This window comes from Poromitra crassiceps (genome assembly GCF_964638095.1).
Source record: "Poromitra crassiceps genome assembly, chromosome: 26".
NCBI classification, from domain to species: domain Eukaryota; kingdom Metazoa; phylum Chordata; class Actinopteri; order Beryciformes; family Melamphaidae; genus Poromitra; species Poromitra crassiceps.
The window spans coordinates 3,456,835-3,482,141 of NC_139640.1; the positions used below are offsets into that span (position 1 = coordinate 3,456,835).

General features: G+C 43.8%; 1 protein-coding gene across 1 annotated transcript in view; it reads right to left on the minus strand.

Annotated features, from left to right (window-relative positions):
- The window catches only part of ascc3 (activating signal cointegrator 1 complex subunit 3), a gene marked incomplete at its 5' end in the record, with an annotated part of 152,707 nt that overhangs the window by 121,754 nt on the left and 5,646 nt on the right, over positions 1–25,307 (minus strand). Inside the window, 3 exons of the mRNA XM_083661237.1 lie at positions 13,011–13,145; positions 19,844–19,915; positions 20,816–20,992. Coding sequence (XP_083517363.1) covers positions 13,011–13,145; positions 19,844–19,915; positions 20,816–20,992 — 384 coding nt within the window. The remainder of the gene's footprint in view (positions 1–13,010; positions 13,146–19,843; positions 19,916–20,815; positions 20,993–25,307) is intronic.

Sequence of the window (25,307 nt, forward strand, 5' to 3'; positions counted from 1 at the left end):
TGTTTATTTTTATGATCCGGCCCGCACATCACTATCTCCCATATACCACAATGCAATGCGGCCATGTTTACCAAAGGAGAAGAAGAGTGAAGCAGTGTCCGAAACTCCTTTGATCGTTCCCCATATAGTTCACTATATGATGAACACTACACGGGGCATAGTGAGGGAGTGAATGAGTGAACCATTCCCAACATAGCGACCATTTCTGTCGCATTATCAAAAACTAGGAATGTGTTCTAAACTGCCCTATTGGAAACTCCCCCCCCAAAAAAAACTTTTCCACTCTAAACAGTAGACACAAGTTCACCAGAAAAAATAACACTATTTAACAATAATATATTCAAGTGGCTGCATTAAGATATCTAAGCCTGATTGACAGCCTCTCCAACGGCTGAGATAAAGCCAATTAAATAACATTAGGAGGAGTGGGGGGGGGGGGGGGGGGGGGATATAGTGGAATCACTTGTGACTTTTAAAGCTGGATAAATAAATGCTAAATTATATGACTGACCTTAGAGGTGCTTCGTTTCACTGCATATGCATATTGGGAGATAAAAAAAACACCTATAAATATTAATGCAGGGCAATTTCCAGAGCGCAAATAAGCCATGCATTATCTGTGTGTGGGCTTAAGAGTGGGATCAGCCCTGGACCCACAGAGCGGTCAGGAAGACGCGTTAATGGAGTGGATAACGCTCACCATGAGCTAGCACTGATTCAATGTGCGTCGTCCGGCATAGAGCCTACACCATTAGGCAAGTTACAGTAGGCAGATGCCCCTCCACTTGGAAATGAGGAGGGGGCAAAATTATCCTTTTGCCCCTCCACTTTTCACCCCATTGTGAAAGTCAGAATTTAGGCGGAGGGGGGGGATCGAATGTTTAATCTTCATCAATCTCTCAATCTTTTCCATCTCATGTTTAATTAAAGACTACCTAAAATATCTGCTCTGTTAGTTGCCTTTGAATTGCTGCACCCCGTTTCCAGCCCCAAGTGGTATATTGGGGGGGGGGGGAGCTTTTTTTTTCCCAAATCCGTGGCGGGCCAAAACAAACAGAGCCCCAAATTGGTCAGCACTGCCCTAGGGCATCATCCAGAGCAGGAATACCACGGTCAAACAGACAGTGCGGTGGATGCCCCACAGTTTGGTAAATGAATGCCCCTTCTAAAATTAACTCTCCACACGGCCAGTTTGGCATTTTTGAACTGGCCACGGTGCCCCCTTAAAAGAAAGTTGCTGGATCTCCTCGTTTACTACATGCGACGCAGTAAACAAACTCACGTTTCTCTCGTCACCAGTCACTCATGCTGGACATCAGTACTACAAGTGCGAGAGTCCTCCCACTCCCGCAAATATGTAACGTAGCCTACGTAAATACAGTGTTGTGTAGTGGAAGTAAATACAGTGTTGTGTAGTGGAAGCGACCATCTTGCTCTATAATGACCAGAACGGGTGTCGTTCAAACTGAACATTTATTTCTTCAACATGCTGCAGCAGAAAGGGAGATAAACAGCGGACTTTTCAGTCCATCTTGCAAGACACTATTTCCGTAGTTAAGCTACTTCCCTTTCCCTTTCAAAATAAAGCGCCTCTGCTTGTAACATGAAATAATTCAGGCATCTCAAGTAGATTAAAACATAGGCCAATGAAATTACTATTACCAGATTTCTCAATACACACACGCACACGCACACACACACACACACACACACACACACACACACACACACACACACACACACAAATTCTAAGATTGCATTTGTGAATTCTTCTTGCAGGGAGGGGGTGGGGGCACAATGAAAAAATGTACGCTTAGGGCACCCAAATGGCCAGCAGCGCCGCTGTTGAGACCACATGGTCATAACCTACTTACCATATACTGTAAGTAGACTCCTTAACTCATTCACCGCCAATGACGTCTTTGACGTGTTATCAGCAATGGCCTTCCCCGCCAAGGACGTGTTTGACGTGTTTTTGTTTTTATTGGTGCAGCGCCTGCAGCAAACACTTGCCCAGCCTGTGACACAGACACAGGTCCCTGCCTTCAAAGGGTAGCCGACAGCACGCGATCAAACACATACCGCAGCTGTTGTTTTGAAATTGAGCAAGAGGAAAAGCAGAGAACGGGTAACGCTTCCTTGTGCAGACAGGAGAAACGCCATTGAAACGCCCTCGGCGCGCTGCACGAGCTGGAGTCGCCTTCCTCTGTGCCAGCCAGGAGAAAACGGGAGAAAGTAATCAAGAGATGTGTTTGATCATCGGAGGAATGAGGAAATGATCGATCAGTTTGCGAGGGCGGTGAGGACGTGTTGAATAGCCGAGGGGAAAACGGGAACGATCAAATAGCAGAGTTGATATGACAGGGAGACATGGACGAGGACGGGTGTACCAGAACAAATCAAAAATAAACACAGGAACAGCTAGGCAGCAGCGGGCAGAAGGCACTCACAGCAGCCCGCTGTCCTTCTCAAGAGCTCTTCAGTTGGTTCATGAAATCGCTGGGCTGCGTGCCCTCCAGTGTTGCTCCTGGCCAATCCCAGCGCCACAGGGCGTGGTTATTGCTTATCCTATGTTGGGTTAGAAATCTAAAAGGGGGATCGTGTGTGTGTGTGTGTGTGTGTGTGTGTGTGTGTGTGTGTGTGTGTGTGTGTGTGTGTGTCTGTCTGTCTGTCTGTCTGTCTGTCTGTCGGTGTGTCTGTCTGTCTGTCTGTCTGTCTGTCTGTCTGTCTGCACACTCACACCGAGTAAACTGTATTGTTGAATGTAAAAAAAAAGCACTTCATGTGTGTATATATATATATATATATATTTATTTTTTTTGTCATTTGTGTCCTAACGAATAATATTTACATGTCTGATGTCAATACAGTTCAAAATAAAAGAATTGAGAGTGAGTTATGCCTGAGATTGTGCCCTTTTACAAAAATGCTTTTTTCTCCCTTTTCTCTTCCCAGACAGGCTTTTTTGGTGAACATGGGGTGTATAAAAAGGGTTATAAGTAGAGTACAGAACATGCTAAAAGCTAACTTTCTTTTTGGGGGTGAAAGTAGAGACTTAGATCTTCATTTCGAGGTATTGGACATCACTGTAGTCCTAGTACAGAATTTACTGTGGGTCTTGAAAGATGACCAAACATTATGGAAATACTTGGCCTGTGCCAAAAATGCCAGTCAGATATTGGCAGTGAATGAGTTAAGTGGCAAATCAACTGACGTCCTCTCCTTAATAACAGCAATAAGAATAATTGATGCTGTATGGCCACCGGCAGGGCGGATGGGCGTTTAGGCACACCTGAATCCAAATGTCTTCATATTGGACAACGCACAGCACGATGTTTGCATTTGGCTGAGATAAAATCATCTGTGAATGATCAATCTCGAGATTATGGCAATTTAAATTAATTAAATCGATCAAGAATTGGAGAGGAATTTGAAACACGCGGATGTTCGCTGCCAATCTATATGGCATGCACTAGTTGGCAATAAATAGTTATTTTTTTGTTTATTTTCAAAGAGTGTTCATTCTAATTTATTTAATCTGATAATATGTATAGGCCTAAAACTGTAGGAAATTCATTGTGTTCATAGGTGTTGCCCCACGCCCTTATATGCACGTGAGTCTAATTGATTAGATAGAGTTACCGTAATATAATGTAGGCTATAACTAGCCTAGTTTACTTTTCAATTAAAAAACATAGCCTATAGGCCAATATGTTATTTAGCCTATAGGCTATAGCCGTTTTCAGGGGAGCTGTGTGGACAAAGAGAAGGATTAGTGTAGATAGAACGCTCCAATTAACATATTCTGCCTGTTTTCTGGAATACGGCCTAGTGAAGACTTGACCTAAGGCGAGTCCTTCCCATGGAGATACAGGTTCTGGTCTGACCTGCAGTCATTTGCTGAATGTCCTCCCCCCTCTCTCTCCCTGCTTTCATGTCTATGTATACTGTCCTATCAAATAAAGACCAAAAACGAAATGCCCAAAACATTTTAGGCAGCGGTGAGGGGTACTTTTGTAAAAAAAGAAAGAAAACATTTAAATAACAAAATGTCCACTTTTACCGCTGCAGCAGCAGTACTGCTGTAAAAGAGGCCAAAGCAAATGAGAAACAACTACAGTACAGTATATGGTGAAGCCGAGAACGCGCAGGGGCGGTTGCACACAAACGCTTTTTTTTCAAAGTGCTGCTGTGGAAACACTAACCAGGGCACGACGCACCATTTTTAGTCCCCCGACGTAATCTCCCGTCTCCGTTTCCCGTTTTAGAAAGCATGAAAAGTGATGTGATTTGTATACATATCCCCTTTTAAATAGAGGGGGAGATTAGAGGCGCATCCATCTTGGCTCAGCCCCAGGGAGCCGAGGAAAAGGTTACTAAATTTATCAGCGTGCCTAGCTGCTGGAGAGGAGATTTAAATATGTCTGTCTGACCGTCCTCTGAGGGGGCGGGGCTCCACCTCTGTGTACTCTCGCAACACAGAGACCATTAATTACACACACACACACACACGCGCACACACACACACACGCACACACACACACACTTACTTTCATCTGACAGGCCTGCACGCAGTGAGTTGTAAAGTTGTGTATGGACTCGTTTTTGGATCCGATATTTCAATAAGTCTTCCTGTCGTCTGGTCTGCTGTTGTTGCTGGGTCAGATCAGATCCTGGATCTGATCCTGGAAGGCTGCCCAGTTTGGGACCGTGTGGGCGAAAGCGTGTGTGTGGAGCTGTACCGACGTGAATGGAGGGAGCGCTAGAGACTCCCCCCCCACTCAACACGTAAACAATCCATCATGGACATGTTCCGAGGGCCGAGTTCACTCTCTGAAGAGGATTTGTGTGAAGACTATTATTGGTTCGTACCCCCAAAAGACATGGTTGCATGTATGCATTTTATTTTTGGTGCTGCCCTCATCTGTAACTTTGCACACACTGTTCTGTCTTGGAAATGTGCTGCACAAATAAGGTTATTGTTATTATATCCCTGCTGCTCCACTACACTGGCTTCAATGTTTCCTCCTTTTCTTTTCAGCTTTGGCGGGGGAGGCGGTTGTTGTACCTGGGTCGTGCGGATGTAGTAAGCCGGTGGTCAATGAATCACATCGATTTACCTTTCTATAACAGTATGTGATTTGCACTATTCATTTCCAGTGTTGGGACTAACGCGTTATTAAGTAACGCGTTACAGTAACTAAGTTACTTTTTGCGGTAACGAGTACTGTAACAAATTACTTCATCAGTTAACGTAACGTACTTACACAATTATTGCGGTTTAAACTGGCTCGTTACTCGTTACTTCACGATTCTTTGCGGGACCTACAGCAGCGAGGGTAGAGAGGAAAATGCGAGTCTGACGGCGGTCTGATGAGGAAGGCACTTCTACACTTTCTAATGTTACTGGACCAAATTCTGATAGTGAAACGGGTAATTTTGCGCGAGCTGTGTTGTGTACGGTAGCGGTGTTCACTTCACACCGCTCGGCGAGTCAGCAGCATGGAGCCCTCTCCTCCTCGCTTCTCTCAGGCTGTCTGTCACCAGTGCCCTGCTGCACCCAGGCAAGCACAGCACTCGTCTCTCACTTACAGATTCCCCTCGCGTTGGAGGGTGTTCACGGTGTGTTTCGCGTTGTTTGGTCATGAAATGGGAAAAAAAATGCGTGCAAGTCTGCTGCAATTTTGGAGATGAACTGTTATTAAAGGCAGCCGCGACGAGTGGCTGCTTTGGGGCTCTGCTCTGTCCCTATCTGCAGGCAGCGCTGGGCTCTGCTGCTCACTGTCACTCCGCTTTTACAAACGGTAACCACAGTGTTTATGTTGTTCAGCCAGGATATTATAGACTACTGATACAGTTGTTAATTATACACTGCCAAAAGTGTACTGGCTACTTTTTGAAGGCAATAATAAATATGCCTCAATGCCTAAATGTTGTGTTTTCTTGTTCCACTACTTTTCGTCGTAGTGATAATGGGTACAATGATCAAATTTGACAGTTGTCCCACACTGTGCTACAGCAACCCCAAAATAATGTGTGTGCATTAATAAGAGAATTGAGAGTTTAAAAAAAAGTAACTCAAGTTACTTTCCTAGTAACTAGTTACCTGGAAAGTAACGAGTAACTTAGAGTAACTGAGTTACTTTTCAGAGCAGTAACTAGTAACTGTAACTAAGTTACTAATTTAAAGTAACTTGCCCAACACTGTTCATTTCTCTATAAAGATAATGTTATTTAATGCAATGTCATCGTCTGTAACTTTGTGCTGCTTTTCTTGGCCAGGTCCCTCAAAAACTAAATATGTTATTAAGTTATACTTAAAGTCCCTGGAAACCAGAAATAATTGTTTATTATTTAGCATTTTGAGTTCATCACATCACAGGAACCTGTTAACTCATTGAGTGCCAGCCACTTTTGGAGAACAGACGCTCCCAGTGCCAGAGTTTCAGAGCGTTTTCAGTGATTTCTCGAGGCCCACAGAATATTGTGTGATATTACGGTACTATGTAAACACCGAACATGCACAAAGAACGAGGAGACTCTATTCTATCATCTGCAAAAAAAAGTTTATTGATATCATTTTCCGTTCTTTAGTTATCAGCCGGAGAAGATAGGTTGATTTCAGCAAAAAAACACGTTTCAATTTAGAAGCTGAGATATTCAGCCTTTTGTGAAATGAAGCATTTCAAGCACATCACTGACTCTGAAGCTAATATTTTCTGATGTGACACCTCAAAAATAATTTCCTTCAATAAAACAGTGAAAACAAAGGAATTTTGTTTGGCCAAATAATATTTTTTAGCTGCAACCAGCAGCGCTGGCCCCTGCGTGCGCAGACCCTACACCTTCTTGCTGGTCTTGATTTACTGCTGGCGGGCATCAGATATTCTAGCTTGTTTGCCTGTCTCTGTGCATCGAGCCTGCTGTCTGGGTCTGTGTTTACTGTCAATGGTTGTTTGCTGCCCTGCGTGCCCCACCCCCCCCCCCCCTCCTCCTCCGTGGGAGTGTCTCTGGTGACTCTGCTGCGTTTGCTCTGCGTTTGCTCTGCACTGAAAAGTGCGCTGCACACACACTCACACTCACAGCATGTCGCCGGCTCCCAGCTGAGAATAATGTAACTTTTCAGAAAGACGCTGGTGTCGGCAACTAAATCATATGGAGGGGCTATCGCAGCGGAGACGGAGGGGCTCAATTGTGGCAGCAGATTGACTGCTGTTCACAGGCACAGCTAACGTTATGCTTCATGCATATCGATGCTATTTCCGTTTCCCCAATGACTTCTTCTCTCTTTTTTCCTCGCCTTTCTCTAATCTGGAGAGCACTGTCGCCACCTAATGGGTCGGTAAAATAGGTTATACACATTCAACATGCCCGAAAAATTTTACAGGAGATGGATCTGGCTTTGATCCACATCCCACCGTCAAAAAACGCAATTGACGACTTTAGTCGTCATTGGCACTCAACGTTACTATCCGAATTGACGACTAAAGTCGTCATTGGCACTCAATGAGTTAATAAGCCACCAGCCAAATTTGAATGATGATGAACGTCGCAAAGTATATAAATTTAGGTTTGACAGTCATGGCAAAAGTCATGAGGATCAATTAGATTTTAGAGTGTATTTTCTCCCGCGGACTGTGTGGGCGTGTCCCGTCTGCAGCAGAGGAGACCTGCTGGAGGAGACCTGCTTGGAGGAGACCTCTCTCTCCATTAACGGAGGGAGAGAGAGATAAGGAAAGAGAGATGGAATGTGTGTGTGTGTGTTCGCGCGTTGCTCGACGCATAGCACAGACAGAGAGGGTTTACAGAGAGGAAGAGATCTCTGCGCTGCGAGTGCACAGCGCTACTGTGTGTGTGTCAGTGTGTGTGCGCACGTGCGTGCATGCGTGTGTGTGATTCGATTAAATCTTATGACGTGATAAGATCATGCATTTTAGCACCGCGCGCACCGCTCTCTTCAATGAGGAAATGGAAATCCAGACCTTGTAGAAAAGTGGCGATTTTAAGGCTTTGGGTTGAAAGTAATGGTTCATACTTTCTGAGCCACACAATTACTCACATACGACCCTAAATAACATAGTTAGAACGTTTTTGTGGATTTTGGTTTCCAGGGACTTAAGTAACATTTGCATACATCCATCTTAAGACTTTTGTTTTGTTTTAACCGTTTAGAATAATACTAGACATCAACACTATGAAATAACACAAATGGAATACGGTAATGCTGTGACCAAAAAAGTCACACAAATCAAAGCTATCTTATATTTTAGATTCCCAAAAGTAGCTGCTCTGACTTCCTGACATCTCATATCATTTAGCAGCAGCAGGGGGCCGCTGCTTCAAGGCCTACACATGATCAAATCAGTTTTGATCATCATATCTAAAGTTTTCGATTAATAATACACAATATTTTCAATTCTACTCGCTATCACTGATTGAGATAACAAAACACTAAACTTGAACAGTGTTAATTTCGTGGCCAAAAACTATGACGAAAAATGTTGGTCAATGACCTATTTTTGCTGATGAAAACTAGACAAACTTGAGACCGAATACATTTTTTGTCAACAAATAAAAAGTAGACGTAAATGTTAGGGAGGGATGAACTGGAAAGAGATCCACTCAGAAGAGAAGAAGAAAAACAGTTACATCTGTCTGTGTTGGATCTTCTAACCTTAACACCATTCCATAATAACAGATTCATAGATCTTTCCAATGAGCTTGGAAATTTTAGAGAAACATTTAAATAACGCATTACACTTTAACTCAGCCTGTTAAATTTTAGTCGAGTAAATCTACCGTAGATTTAGTTGACTAATATGATATTAGTGAACTAAAACTAGACTAAAACTAAAACATTTCAGATGACCTTAAAGCCCCACTCAGTAAGTTTTCCACTGCGCCCTCTGCGTGCATTAGTATCGATAACGATATCGCCGTTCAAAGTCAACAAAACACAGCGCCAGAAGCTCTATGTACATGTTGTGACATCAGGTACTCACCACGTGATGAAATAATAATCCATAGTTCCGTGAAACATCATTTTCGTAGCAAATCCGAATCGAGTTACTTCCTCGTTTTGATGAACACAGCGCTTCCGCTGTACAGCGCATGCGCGCATGCTTTTCTTTTCTTTTTTTTCTTGGTACGGGACGTGACAGACAAACTGCTTAGTCCCAGTGCTGGGCAATGGAGGGCGGTGTGGGATAAATAAAGACGAGGGTCTCCCTATTAAAAGTCAATCTACCATGTCCTGTGACTAAAAAGCAGTTATATTTCAGTAAAAAATGTCAAAAATCTTACTGATTGGGGCTTTAATATGACTAAAACTAAATGGCATTTTAGTCAAAAGACTATGACGACATCAAAATTTGATGTAAAAATGAACACTTAACTTGAATGATTCGAGTGGGGAAATTGGGTCGTTGCAGCAAAGAAAAATAACATTAAAGGTCCCAATTCGTGCAGCTGTAACCTCTTAAAAACGTGTGTCTCTGGTCCATAAAACATGATTCTGGATTAATCTGTCGAAAATATAGCAAACCCGTTTGTTGTGACGGAGTTCTCACTCCCTCTTCTGGTTGCTTCCCAAGAACGGCTTGTTTCTATAATATATTCAGAACTAACAGTTCCCATTGGCCGCTGAGGGAGAGCCCGCCCCAGGCTCCCAGCGGCCAATCAGATTAGCGTCTGTGGACCAGCACGCTAGGTTGCGAGTTATCGTTAACTAAACGGTACTACGCTAAAGAGGACATCTCAAAATGCCTAGACTTACCGAATGCACCTCTGCAGTTGCTGGATCACGTACAGTTGGCGTCGCTCCAGCTAGAAGTGTTAATTTTGTGGCTATAGACTAAATGGTGCAGGTAGCTTGTGTGAGAGAGACCCGCGCAGTATGCAGAGGAAGCTAGTGACGTCCCGATTCCCCCAGATTCCCCTCTGGGCAAACGAAGCGTTTGGGGGTGTGGCTTGGAGGAGACTGCAGAGGGACGCTGGATAGGGACAAATCCAACTGTGGCAGTTCTGAGCGTGTGACCACTCATTACAGGGAGGGCTGACAGCAGTATATATGCATTTACAAGTAAAAACAGCTTTTGCACGGAATGGGACCTTTAAAACAAGTTTTCCACAGCAGGAGGTGACAAAGAAAAATAACATAAAAAAACAGAGTAATTAATTAAAGGGCCGCTTTGCACATTTTCTACCAGCTTTCTATCATGACTAAATCGCTAGTAGCCTATATGCAAATAAATAATGTGCAGTATTCAGCATAACTTGCTCTCTATTATTCCCAAAACACTCTGGTCCTAAGCTACGCTGAAAAGCAGTCACTCAAACATGGTACGACTGTAAATACTAGTTATTTTATGTATTCTTATATTCTTAAAAAAGGAAGCTAGTTTCATGACACAAGGACAAATATTGCACAGACACAAGTATCTGGAAGAGGAAGCGAGCGAGCCCCAGAGCTAAGATACAGTCGCAGCTTGACTTCTCTGTGACAAACAACTAACACAAATAAACAACTTTACAATATCAATATCATGTCAGCGCAGAGATGTGGCGCCACTAAAACAACTTGTGAGGCCGAAGAGAAAGCACCATGTTTCAGTGGCAGCTAAGCTAAGCTGGCCCACTTGGCTTAGTAAGGATGTGTGTATGCTGTGTGGCACTGTACCTGCTTGGCTTTGTAAGGATGTGTGTATGCTGTGTGGCACTGTACCTGCTTGGCTTTGTAAGGATGTGTGTATGCTGTGTGGCACTGTACCTGCTTGGCTTTGTAAGGATGTGTGTATGCTGTGTGGCACTGTACCTGCTTGGCTTTGTAAGGATGTGTGTATGCTGTGTGGCACTGTACCCGCTTGGCTTTGTAAGGATGTGTGTATGCTGTGTGGCACTGTACCTGCTTGGCTTTGTAAGGATGTGTGTATGCTGTGTGGCACTGTACCTGATTGGCTTTGTAAGGATGTGTGTATGCTGTGTGGCACTGTACCTGCTTGGCTTTGTAAGGATGTGTGTATGCTGTGGCACTGTACCTGCTTGGCTTTGTAAGGATGTGTGTATGCTGTGTGGCACTGTACCTGCTTGGCTTTGTAAGGATGTGTGTATGCTGTGTGGCACTGTACCCGCTTGGCTTTGTAAGGATGTGTGTATGCTGTGTGGCACTGTACCTGCTTGGCTTTGTAAGGATGTGTGTATGCTGTGTGGCACTGTACCTGCTTGGCTTTGTAAGGATGTGTGTATGCTGTGTGGCACTGTACCTGCTTGGCTTTGTAAGGATGTGTGTATGCTGTGTGGCACTGTACCTGCTTGGCTTTGTAAGGATGTGTGTATGCTGTGTGGCACTGTACCCGCTTGGCTTTGTAAGGATGTGTGTATGCTGTGTGGCACTGTACCTGCTTGGCTTTGTAAGGATGTGTGTATGCTGTGTGGCACTGTGCCCACTTGGCTTAGTAAGGATGTGTGTATGCTGTGTGGCACTGTACCTGCTTGGCTTTGTAAGGATGTGTGTATGCTGTGTGGCACTGTACCCGCTTGGCTTTGTAAGGATGTGTGTATGCTGTGTGGCACTGTACCTGCTTGGCTTTGTAAGGATGTGTGTATGCTGTGTGGCACTGTACCTGCTTGGCTTTGTAAGGATGTGTGTATGCTGTGTGGCACTGTACCCGCTTGGCTTTGTAAGGATGTGTGTATGCTGTGTGGCACTGTACCTGCTTGGCTTTGTAAGGATGTGTGTATGCTGTGTGGCACTGTACCTGCTTGGCTTTGTAAGGATGTGTGTATGCTGTGTGGCACTGTACCTGCTTGGCTTTGTAAGGATGTGTGTATGCTGTGTGGCACTGTACCCGCTTGGCTTTGTAAGGATGTGTGTATGCTGTGTGGCACTGTACCTGCTTGGCTTTGTAAGGATGTGTGTATGCTGTGTGGCACTGTACCTGCTTGGCTTTGTAAGGATGTGTGTATGCTGTGTGGCACTGTACCCGCTTGGCTTTGTAAGGATGTGTGTATGCTGTGTGGCACTGTACCCGCTTGGCTTTGTAAGGATGTGTGTATGCTGTGTGGCACTGTACCTGCTTGGCTTTGTAAGGATGTGTGTATGCTGTGTGGCACTGTACCTGCTTGGCTTTGTAAGGATGTGTGTATGCTGTGTGGCACTGTACCTGCTTGGCTTTGTAAGGATGTGTGTATGCTGTGTGGCACTGTACCTGCTTGGCTTTGTAAGGATGTGTGTATGCTGTGTGGCACTGTACCTGCTTGGCTTTGTAAGGATGTGTGTATGCTGTGTGGCACTGTACCCGCTTGGCTTTGTAAGGATGTGTGTATGCTGTGTGGCACTGTACCTGCTTGGCTTTGTAAGGATGTGTGTATGCTGTGTGGCACTGTACCTGCTTGGCTTTGTAAGGATGTGTGTATGCTGTGTGGCACTGTACCCGCTTGGCTTTGTAAGGATGTGTGTATGCCGTGTGGCACTGTACCTGCTTGGCTTTGTAAGGATGTGTGTATGCTGTGTGGCACTGTACCTGCTTGGCTTTGTAAGGATGTGTGTATGCTGTGTGGCACTGTACCTGATTGGCTTTGTAAGGATGTGTGTATGCTGTGTGGCACTGTACCTGATTGGCTTTGTAAGGATGTGTGTATGCTGTGGCACTGTACCTGCTTGGCTTTGTAAGGATGTGTGTATGCTGTGTGGCACTGTACCTGCTTGGCTTTGTAAGGATGTGTGTATGCTGTGTGGCACTGTACCCGCTTGGCTTTGTAAGGATGTGTGTATGCCGTGTGGCACTGTACCTGCTTGGCTTTGTAAGGATGTGTGTATGCTGTGGCACTGTACCTGCTTGGCTTTGTAAGGATGTGTGTATGCCGTGTGGCACTGTACCTGCTTGGCTTTGTAAGGATGTGTGTATGCCGTGTGGCACTGTACCTGCTTGGCTTTGTAAGGATGTGTGTATGCTGTGGCACTGTACCTGCTTGGCTTTGTAAGGATGTGTGTATGCCGTGTGGCACTGTACCTGCTTTTCACACTGGCCGTAGTCTGAGCCCTGCTCAGACTGGAAGGAGGAGGTCTCCCCGCGGTTCTTGGCCAGCTCGATCAACCCCTGGGCCGTCCTCACCGTGGCGTTACGGGCGTGAACAAACACCATCACCTGAGACCAGAGATAGAACACATATTCTTTACTTCAAGTTATCATCTCAAATAGTTTCATGTCAATAAATGTCTGTTAAGATGGAAGCCTTTGCATTTTCAGTATTACAGCAGTTATGAACTTGGTGTCTGTTGTGACACAGGGTAGGCGGAGCTAAGTTTTTAGTGCTAGAAACTAGCAAATATTTGCCCTTACACCCGGGCATAAGATATGGCCCAAGGTATCCCCCTCATTCACTATATGGGGCGGCTGTGGCTCAGGAGGTAGAGCGGGTCGGGTCGTCCACTACTCAGAAGGTCAGTAGTTCGATCCCCGGCTCCTCCAGTCTGCATGTTGAAGTGTCCTTGGGCAAGACACTGACGAACGCCAAATCGCTTTCGATGGTTGTGCCAGCACCCAACCAGCTTGCCGCCAATGGTGTATGAATGTGTGTGAATGTAGGCATGCGTTGTAAAGCGCTTTGAGTGGTCGTTACTAGAGAAGCGCTATACAAATGCACTACACCGTTTATCATTCTCCGCTGTACAACTGTAGTCCACCTTCCGCTAAAACCCCAAAAAGCTTCACTGACAAAGATGAGCTGTCAGGTGTATCGGCCTGACGCTCAGACTAGCAGAACATCCAAAGGTCAAAGTGCAACGTCTGTTTTGTGAAATGACAGCGATGTTGTAATGCAACATTTCAATCACCAACAGGCCTCCAGTGCAGTGTAACGCAATCCAAAAAAGAAAAAGAAAAAAAATAATATAAGAATAAATAAAAGGACATAAGAATAAATAAAAGAATATAACTTGCGACTAAAATAACTAAATAAAAAAATGAAACCTACTGTACAAGGGGTGTTACCAGATTCTAAGCTCATGTGTTTCATATAGACCAGTGTTTCTCAAACAGTGGTCCGCGGGCGCCCCCTAGTGGTCCGCGAGTAGATTTATATTTTTTTCCTTTTTTTACACCCCCCACTATCCAATCAGAGAGATGTTAACATTTTCTGGGAAACAGAAGGTCCGATCACATTGCCTATATATATATAAGGACTATATGTATTTTTTCATCCCGAATCCAGTGCCGCCACCCATGAGTCTCTACGACTTACGATTGCGTAGATACATCCACTCGGCCTGCAGGGCTACAGGAGAGAGACAGAGTAGGCCTACAGTGGGGGTTGGGAGTTCCAAGTTACTGACCAAACACACTATTTCAGTAATTGCTGTCAGAATATAGAGCCAGTTAACACTTATTTGAACACAAAAACTGAATGCTACTTTAAGATGGCAACAGATAGCCTATTTGACTTTGGCAACATTGTGCATTTATTGAACTTAAAAAAACTTTCCTTGAACTTTGAATAGGCTATATTTGAACTGAAAAGGAAAAATAACTGTTAAAAAAAAAAGGTCAATGGACTAAAATAAATAAATAAATATATAAATATATAAATATATATATACCGTAAATTCCGGACTATAAGCCGCACCGGTGTATAAGCCGCACCTGCAAAGTTGACTTTTTTTCTTATATAAGCCGCACCGGACTATAAGCCGCGGGTGTTTTAATGGTTTTTTTTTTTTATTGTGTTTTAATGTTTAATTACCATATGTAAGGGTTCATGCACAGAGGGGATTGTTGGGAAAGAGATGGCTGTTTGAGGAAGCTCCCATTTATTAACATTTCAACAAAACAACATAACACAACACCACCTGTGTTGTTTTTTACAGTGCACACAGTGTCATACAGTGTGGTGAAAAGAGTGCAAGAGAGGAAATTAAAACTTATTATAGTTATATAGGATTTATAGTTAGAAAGAGTGCTAAAAAAGAGAGTTTTTTTTTTTTTTTTTTGGAAAAAATCCATAGATAAGCCGCACCGTTATATAAGCCGCAGGGGCCAAAAAAGGCCAAAAAACGGGAAAAAAGGTGCGGCTTATAGTCCGGAATTTACGGTATATATATATATATATATATATATATATATATTATATCGGTTATCTTGTTTTCATAATTGTGGAAAGCCAAAAATGTGATTAATTGTACAGCCTTAATGCTATTTGTCATTGAATTAGCCTGTAATTTGTAATTTACAGTTGAAGTACAGTAGTAGGCTTATTGTTTTTGGGGATGTTTTGGGAGTTAGGTGGTCCCCGAGTTTTTATTTATTGGTTAAGTGGTCCTTGTCCTGAAAAAGTTTGAGAAACACTGATATAGACCCACCTGTCAGAGGGCACATTGACACACAATTTGAAATGCGGAAAAGATAACTTACGGCAGAACAAGTTCAGACCACGCTGCTGAACAGGAGGCACTGAATAGGAAAAACCCATTCAAAGCCTACAGGAATGTCTGGCATGAAAATGTGTTCAATTATCTGATACCCCAGATATTTGATGCTATTTCCCAGTCGTTTCTGTGACTTCTTGCATTGCGAGAGACCATACGTCAGAACCTAGCTGTGTGTAGCTGCTTGCTCACACATCGGGCCCCCCGGAGAGACCGCTGCAGCAAACGCTATTTATTGAAGGTGTTCTATCAGCACCGCTGAGCCGGGTGGAAGCGTTCTCGGCAGTGACTGACGGCTTCTGATCTTATTAAACTCTTTCTGCCGGCCTGCATCCCAGCAGGAGGGTTGGGAGTTGGGAAGGGGGGGGGGGGTCATAAAAAATGTCATCCATCATATTAAATTAATATATGTCACAATCGCTTCTTGACAATTTAATATCGAGCGCAGGAGACGAGCTGCGCGATCACTGGACAGGCGACCTGTCAATCACGCCTCAAAACATAGTCCGCTTTATCTTCTATTTGACTCGAAATCGAACTACAAAATGAACACCATGCTGTATTGAAGACTTGAAACTAGTGGTTGAGAGCATAAACCCGTTTAGGAAAGTGTTTACTGAGGCCATAAATCAAGTGAGAAGTCTGGTCATTTTCCCATTGACTTCCATACAATCAGACTTCTTTTTGCAGCCAGCGGAGTCGCCCCCCACATTAGAAAGGATGCAGGTTTTCCGCATTGGCTTCACGAACGGAGCTACTAGCTACTAGGGGTGTCAAAAAGAATCGATTATAAGATGCATCGCGATGCGGACGTGCACGATTCTGCATCGATTCACAAATGTAAAAAATCGATTATTAAATTTTTTCTTTTTTCTTTTTTATAATAAAATAAAATAAAATGGAAGTACATGCAGTTGTTTATTTTAATTATGGATCATAATACAATGCAATTCCAAATGCACTTTTATTTTAAAAGTAGCCACACAATGAGAAAAAAGAAAGTGAGAAAAAATAAACCATGTATTGCGGAAAAAAGTGATGCATCGATTTAAGATGCATCGAGGTGCATCGATAATCGTAATCGAATCGAATCTTAGCCCTCTGAATCGTAATCGAATCGAATCGTGAGGCCAGTGAAGATTCACAGCCCTACTAGCTAGCTACCCCCCCTTGGCAGCTACAGAGGGAAAGTGTGTGTGAGAGAAAGAGGACGCACGAGAAACAGGAAGAGAGAAAGGGAGTGTGTGTGTGTGTTTGTGTGTGTGTGTGTGTGTGTGTGTGTGTGTGTGTGTGCACTGCAATAAAATGGACGGAATAATAACGATGCTCAATGGGGAGCTCAACTCCTGTAGCAGATGGGGGTAAACGGCAAAGGCTGAATTCACAACTCTCATGTTCCCAACAGGCCTTCTGAGTGGAGGAAGTGAGGGTGTGTGTGTGTGTGTGTGTGTGTGTGTGTGTGTGTGTGTGTGTTGGGGGGGAGGGGGGGGGGGGTTTGGAGAGATAAGCATTCCAGAGAGTTCCGATAGCAAGCGTTCATTCCAAGAGGTTCACAAGAGAATATTTTACCGTACGAGTTGTGATTCATGTAAAAGTTAAGTGGAATATTTATCCAAGGGAGTTTTAGAGGCGATCCGTTCCGATGTTCGCGCCAATGTCGCCGGTCCGCCTCGTCAAGTCCTTTCGCTCCCAAACGACGTATAGTGACAGTTTCAATAAACAATACAATCATAAAGAAGCATGGTGGGTGGTGGGTGGGGGGGTTTTGGGGGGAGAGAGAGAGAGAAAAAAATAAAGAAATCATGCTGAATGGATGGGAGTTACTTGCTGTTCGGGTCAGGACTTGCCCACAAGGGAAATTCACATCGCCTTTTCCTCGCAAAGGCAAGGTCAGACTACTGGACGGCTGCAGGAAATGTTTCATTGAGAAGATTTAATAAGGCAGATAAAGTGAATGTGGGGAAGGGAGGGAGTGTTTAGTGTGGATGCTGGAGCATCATCTGATTTATACCATTCACAGATTGAGTTTGGGGGAGTGGAGGAGGGGGAGGGGAGAGGGAGTGGGGAGGGGGAGGGGGGGGAGTGGGGGAGGGAGGGGGGGAGGGAGTGGGGGACGCCACGGGACACAAATGACCTCACTCTGTAGGAGCGGTCTGGACTAGTCTGTGCAGGGGTCACAGAGGACTAGAGCCCCGACCCACACTGGATTTTTAATATTAGGGAGTAAAAAAAGATCTGATATCGATATTGGCCGATATTCTTATATTATATATAAACATTATATTACACACATTTTTTTTGCAATGATCCCTCAAATAAACACTTGACAAATATATGACTTGATGTGACTTGAGGTATATAAAGTAGGCAGGATATTTTACAGTAAAACTTTATTGTCCAGTCATTTGTAATAATTGGGACTAGTATTACCTGGGAACCTCTAGTCATTTGCAGTAATTGGGACTAGTATTACCTGGGAACTCATTTGTAGTAATTTGGACTAGTATTACCTGGGAACCTCTAGTCATTTGTAATAATTGGGACTAGTATTACCTGGGAACCTCTAGTCATTTGTAGTAATTGGGACTAGTATTACCTGGGAACCTCTAGTCATTTGTAATAATTGGGAGCTAACAAACGTAGGCCATGACAGCTCAATTAGACTAACATTACTGAAGTGTCTAGCTTATTAATAAACTATTTGGCATTAAAACATTTGCTGGCACACTAAAGTGATAGCAATTAAAATCAGAGGAAACAAGTAGCAAAGAAATTACATCGATAAGAACCAAACGCTAATAGGTTGTTCCATTGCAACATCAGCGCAAAGCAAATCCGCCATTTTGACTTGAAGGAGACATCTCCGATTGGCTGTCATGTTTCTGTGCTGTTGTCCCATTGGCTAGAGACATATGAAATCAGTTTTATTTTTTTCCAAATTCCATTTTATTTTTTCACAAATTATGTTTTTTCCATTTACATTTTTCGTATTTCTGTGCTTTGCTTTTTACGCTCATTTTACCGTCAGAAATAGTGTCTAATAACAAGTGCTTCAAGTCAGAAATACAGTAGATGACTGTACAAAACATTCTATTCAAATTATTTAAAACAAATGTTTGTAAAGTGCTTATAAACTTCTCATTGTGCGCTTCAAATAAAGAAAAAACAACTGTGAACAAAACATTTACTTCAGATTTTTCTACAGTCAGACTTTGTTTAGACAGTCAGACTTCTGTTGTGTTCTGTCTGTCATTTACATGTATTCTACAGTCCACCACTAGGGACACTATTGTAAAATAGTCACTGTTAAGATTTCCCATGAAAGGAAGGACAGTAAAATGAATGAATGAATGGAACAAGAGTTAAGATGGCTGCTCCCACTGCCAGATGAATCTTACATTTCTTGCTGATAAAACCTCTAAACTTGTTAAAGTTTAGCCTGTTGAATTGTTGAATATCAGCCCAATTATGTCAAATTCTGCAGTATTCCACATTTTACAGTTGATTTTTATTGCTCAATTCCGCGATTCCCTCCGCGTTTCCGCGATCGCGGACTTCATATGGCTCTACCATTGGCCAAGGAGGCTTTTTTTTTAGGCCAAAATGGTAAATGGTAAATGGTAAATGGACTGCATTTATATAGCGCTTTTATCCAAAGAGCTTTACAATGTGCCTACATTCACCCATTCACACACCGAAGGCGGCCAGCTGCCACGCAGGGTGCTGGCACAGCCATCGGGAGCAATTTGGGGTTCAGTGTCTTTCCCAAAGACACTTCGACGGAGGAGCCAGGGATCGAACCACCGACCTTCCGGTTAGTGGACGACCCGCTCTACCTCCTGGCGAGATAAATGTACAGAGTAATTTATTCATCTCCGAAAGGGAGATGAATAGATGAAGATGTCCAGCACAGCAATGACCATCCTGACAGTTGAGTATAGTCAGGAAACGTCACCCATTGCTAAGAATAAGAGTTTGCTTAATTGTGTAAGATAACCTGTCTGTTGCTGGCAAAAAAAAAAAAAAAAAAAAATAAGAAAAAAACTAGAACGACCGCAACGCGGACTTATGCCTCCGCCATTAGTTCATTCTTGAGTCCAAATCGCCATTTGAGGCAAATTGGAAGAAATTCTGTCACGGCGCTCCTGAGATGTTGCGTTACAGAGCTTGGAAATTGGGTGTGTGAGGTCACAGTGACCTTTGATCACCAAAATGTAATCAATCCACGGTCATCCATGGTATTTAAATTCAAATTTTTTGGAAAGGATCTGTATATAGGCGTCTGGATTTTCCATATTTCTATGGCAGCTGAACCGCTAGCTGTCACTTTCTTCCACTAGTTCAGGTCCGCCCATGAAAATAAGTAATGGCTGTTTGCAAACACACAAGGGGTCTACAGATATATGCAGAACAAGCCCTTACCTGATGACCAGCTCGAACCTGCTCCAGAACTTTGTCATAGCAAACCTCCTCCATGTCATGAAGCTGCTGAATCTGAACAGGAGACAAAACCACAATGATTTTTTTTGTTAAATAAGGCCGTTTTAAAGGAACATGGCAAAAAAAATTGGGCTGAAACCCCAAGGCCTGCCCGCTGCACAGGCTCGTCGCATGCAGCTTGGCTGCTGTGTGGCCTCGCCTACTCCATTATCACCTGCTGTATTGGCATGCGCAGTGCACAATTGCGCAACTTCGCTGATGACATCACTGTCACTAATGATGTCACAATGCCTATGACATGACTGATGATGTCACAATGCCTATGACATAATCACTGCCTATGGGACAAAAATTGAAACAAACAGATAGACAGATATTGCCCCCATGCTCCCTTTTAAATAATAATAAAAAAAGATTCCCGATAGGAAGACGGGTGCCCTTCTCTTTGTGCGTGTAATAGAAAGCGTGATGCGCCCCTCGTGCTAGTTAGCTTAGCATAATGACTGGTAGTCAAGGGAATGCTACGACTCCCGTTAAGTCACCAAAAATACACATTCCAACAGCGCCAAAACGCTCTTATCTGTTATGTACACATTGTGACTGGTGCATTCACCACGTTATTCAATCATGTAGAAATTATGAGAAATTGTCACTTTTGAAGCAAATACAATACAAATAGAACACTGTCATGTCAAATACCACAATTGATTAATCTGAAGTACTGGGCTAGTATTGACCCACAATCAAGATCTTAGGGCCCTATGATAGGCCCTGGTGCAAAGGCAAGGGCAAGCCTTATCTTTGCTAGTTTCTAGCACTCAGCGACCCAGTGGTCATTAAAAGGGGGGAAAAGGGAGATTTGGAGTGCTAGAAACTAGCAAAGGTAATGCTTGCCCTTGCTCACCGGGCGTCAGATAGGGCCCTTTAGTCTGTTTACAGCAGCAAACCTTGTACCTTGTTGAGGCTTTTGACGCCGACAAAGGTCTGGCCGAGGGGCACGGGCCTGAAGCGGCTGTCGAAGAAGAAGAGGCCGATGTAGGGGTTGACGTGCAGGAAGGAGGCCACGTCCAGGTAGTTAGGCAGCGTAGCCGACAGCCCCAGGATCCTGATCATACTCTGGGTGGACTCCACCTAGCACAAACACAGCCAAACCAGTGTTACCAGTGTTAGTTAAGTGTTAGGCAGCGTAGCCGACAGCCCCAGAATCAGTTATTCAACGAGCCCTCTCGTTGTTCACACAAAGTGGTTTATCCATTCTGACGAGATCTCTCGTTGTTCGAAAGAATTACCGAATCATATCTCAAAGGTCTCAGCTGCTGTCGTTGTGTCTTTGGGCAAGACACTTAACCCTCCTTGCTCCCGATGGTGTGTAGGCACCCTGCGTGGCAGCCTGCCGCCATCGGTGTATGAATGGGTGAATGTAGACTACCTACTGATTGTAAAGCGCTATATAAATGCAGGCCATTTACCATTTAGAAGGCTCCGATTCGATTCGATTACAATTATCGATGCATCTCGATGCATCTTAAATCGATGCATCACTTTTTTTCCCCAATACATGATTTATTTTTTCTCACTTTCTTTTTTCTCACTGTGTGGCTACTTTTAAAACAAAAGTGCATTTGGAATTGCATTGTATTATGATCCAAATAAACAACTGCATGTACTTCCATTATATTTGATTCGATTATTTATTTATTTTTAACTCATTGAGTGCCATGGACGTCCTTCGACGTCCAATTAAATAGTGACGTAGAGTGCCACGGACGTCCTTCGACGTCCAATGCGTTTTTTGACGGTGGGACGTCGATCAAAGCCTTCCGCAGCTCCTGTACAACTATAGTAGCTATTGGAGGTCTATAACCTATTTTACAGAACCCTTAGGTGGCGACAGTGCTCTCCAGATTACAGAAATGTCAGGAATACACAGCCTGAAATAGCCTTGATGAAAGAGAACCCGCTCATGCTGCAGTCCAGAGCCATGTAGATTGTTCTGGCTGCAACTGACGGTGCGTGCGAACACAGTCAATCCGCGCACACAACTGAGTCCTTCTGCCTCTGTCTGTCTGTCAGCATAGTTTCTCCACATGATTAGCCGCTAGAAAAGCAGCAGCGCGACACTGAAAAGCCAAACCTTTCACTGCAGTCCGCGTGTGGCTTCTCCATGTTGCGCTGCCTGGGAGGCGGCGCTTCCCAGGCTTCCTAGACGCTTGGTGCGAGGCTGTGTGTTACTAGTGTGGGGAGGAGTTTTCAGCTGAGGGGGGGGAGGGGGGGTGGGGCACGCAGGGCAGGACACAACTACACCACATCACTACATCAGAAAATATTACCGTATCTAGAGTCAGTGAATGTGCTTGAAATGCTGCATTTCACAAAAGGCTGAATATCTCAGCTTATAATTTGAAATGCCTGAAAACGCTGAAAACAACCTATCTTCTCCGGCTCATAACTAAAGAACGGAAAATGGTATCAATAAACTTTTTTTTGCTGATGATACAATAGAGTCTCCTTGTTCTTTTTGCGTGTTCGGTGTTTACATAGTAATATCACAATATTTAATGCGAAGTAATATATCTGTGTACAGGCAGTTACAAATCAGAATATATCTTCAAAGTTATACGGGCAGACAAAACGCAACGCGTTTCAACCACGTAGGTCTTCCTCAGGCAATGTTAGCTGAGCAGCTAACATTGCCTGAGGAAGACCTACGTGGTTGAAACGCGTTGCGTTTTGTCTGCCCGTATAACTTTGAAGATATATTCTGATTTGTAACTGCCTGTACACAGATATATTACTTCGCATTAAATATTGCTATATAAAAATACTCCTAGTAGCTCCACCGTTTTTTCAATTTGAATACTTTTGCCTTTTGAGCTGCTTGGGTCCACACTTTCATTGATTTCCCATAGTAATATCACACAATATTCTGTGGGCCTCGAGAAATCACTGAAAACGCTCTGAAAACTCTGGCACTGGGAGCGTCCGTTCTCCAAAAGTGGCTGGCACTCAATGAGTTAATAATCGATTTTTGGCATTTGTGAATCGATGCAGAATCGTGCATGTCCGCATCGCGATGCATCTTATTTTATATTTTTATCTTAAACCCCTAATATAGGTTAGTAAATGATTTCACCCTGGAGGGAAAAAGTGCCATCAGGCCACCTGTATCGGTAGACTGCCTACTCCATGCTCGGGGAGGAGGGGATAGAGGTCCTAGATTAAGACTTAGAGATGTACAAAGGATTAACATGTGGTTACTCATCGGGGAACTTACATGCATGCCTTTGCTCTGGGTAAATTTAGTCGTACGGGGATAAGCTTCTATTCGGTAGAGATCCGCTGGTTATCACCATTTCTCACCTCTGTGATTTATGAGTGCTCCGATGACGCTATTTTAACTCTCAGAGGAGGGGTCATAGGTCAGAGGTCGCTCGCAAATCATCTCAGTGTGTGCGTGCGTGCGTGCGTATGCGTGCGTGTGCAGGCAAGTTGGATACGCTGTGCAATCCGTGTGGGTAAAGAGAGCAAAGTAAAGTGAGGGATAGTGGAGGTGTATCTGTGAGCCCCCTGCTGGCTGTGACAGGGAAGATTGGTAAGGTCTTTAATGTGATGCAGCACCTGTCACACAGCCCATCAAGATAAGCCCCAGCAGCCCATGCTGCAGATACAGGTAGGGCCGCCCAGCGCTAAAGATTCACTCTGCCACTGTTAAAGCCCCATGCTGCGGATGATCACCTACAGCACTGATTCCCCAAATGTGGTCCGGGGACCACTGGTGGCCCGCGAGGCTCCACCTGGTGGTACTCAAGAGCCTTGCTGTCTGACTGCTGACTCTGCAAATAACTACAACAAACAAAACAGCCTAATTAAAAACATCGACATCAGCCCAGAACTTCACAAAATAAATAATCTGCGCATTTCTAGTTTGTTATTTAGTGTTTCTGATGCTATTGCATGGTTAAATGACTGAATTTTATTTTATGAAGAAATTTGGTATCCACAACGGGAAGCAGTACTATGTTTGGTACATAGTGAAGCTTGGTGATTTGGGAACCCAACCCCACTTGTTGGGAAGCAGCGTTTCCATCTGTCGCATATTGCCTTATGAGTCTATGGGTTTAGCTGCGTAATCAACGTTTCAATCACATTGGTTGTTTAAAGCATTTTTTGCCAAAGACTGGGTCGCCAAATAGATTTTCAGAATTTCTTCCACAATAATTAAAATGTGTATATTGCTTTACTGAGCTGGAAATAAAACCAATGAGACAGCCTGTTAACTGCATTTATTTAGTCTCATTTATAAAGTATTTACTGTGTATATGTTTTCAATACCATGTGCATGGTATCCTAACTCATCCCCGATGTGGAATCGTGGCAAAACATGCACGGGGTCAATTATCGATGTTTTTTTGCAAATGCAGAAAAGTGAAACGCTTCTGGAATGCAGCACATGATCTGACTGTCAGAATCCTGGAAACTCCTTTGGACATTACATCTATAAGATAGCTTTTCAGTACGGATGTGGACAGGATGCTAGACCCCATATCGGTTAAGAGGAGAATATCATATATAGCTAAGAAATACATCTTGCTCAACTGGAATCATCAAAAACCTCCAACATTCAATCTGTTAAAAAAAACTCTGAATGAAACACTGAGTCTGGATCAGTGCACTTATGCTCTAAAAAAGGGAGATGTCTTTTTGAAGACTTGGGAACCTCTTATGGACCTTTGACTACTCACCTATTGTGGTTTGATGTGTCTTGTCTTGACTCATGAACGCATGTATTGTTTATGTTTTCATTTATTTTATTTATTTATTTTTCTTTCTCTTTTTCTTTCTGGGTTATGTCTGCCTTTCATTGTAAAAATGGATGAAAACACAGAAATAAATAATTGACAAAAAAAAATAACGTGCATGACACAAAGTTATGATTTACCAAACGTGCTCTTACATAAATTATATCTCTTTGAAATGGCTGGTTTATGTTTTCAAGATAATATAAGGTAATGTGGAAGGTCAGTCAGTCAGTCCATCCGTTCGTCCATCCAACCAGCGGAGTGCTGGCCGCAGCTAAGAAGACCGCAACGATGTGGCCGATGGCCCGGGTAGACAGTACGGGATAGGGTGTATTTAGGGTTTACATGAACTGGACTGTCAACATATCAGCAAAAGGCTGGAGTGTTCTCGTCTTCTCTGAGAGACAGAGCATACCCACTGGGGACTGGACGTCTTCTCTGAGAGACAGAGCATACCCACTGGGGACTGGACGTCTTCTCTGAGAGACAGAGCATACCCACTGGGGACTGGACGTCTTCTCTGAGAGACAGAGCACACCCACTGGGACTGGACGTCTTCTCTGAGAGACAGAGCACACTCACTGGGACTGGACGTCTTCTCTGAGAGACAGGGCACACCCACTGGGACTGGACGTCTTCTCTGAGAG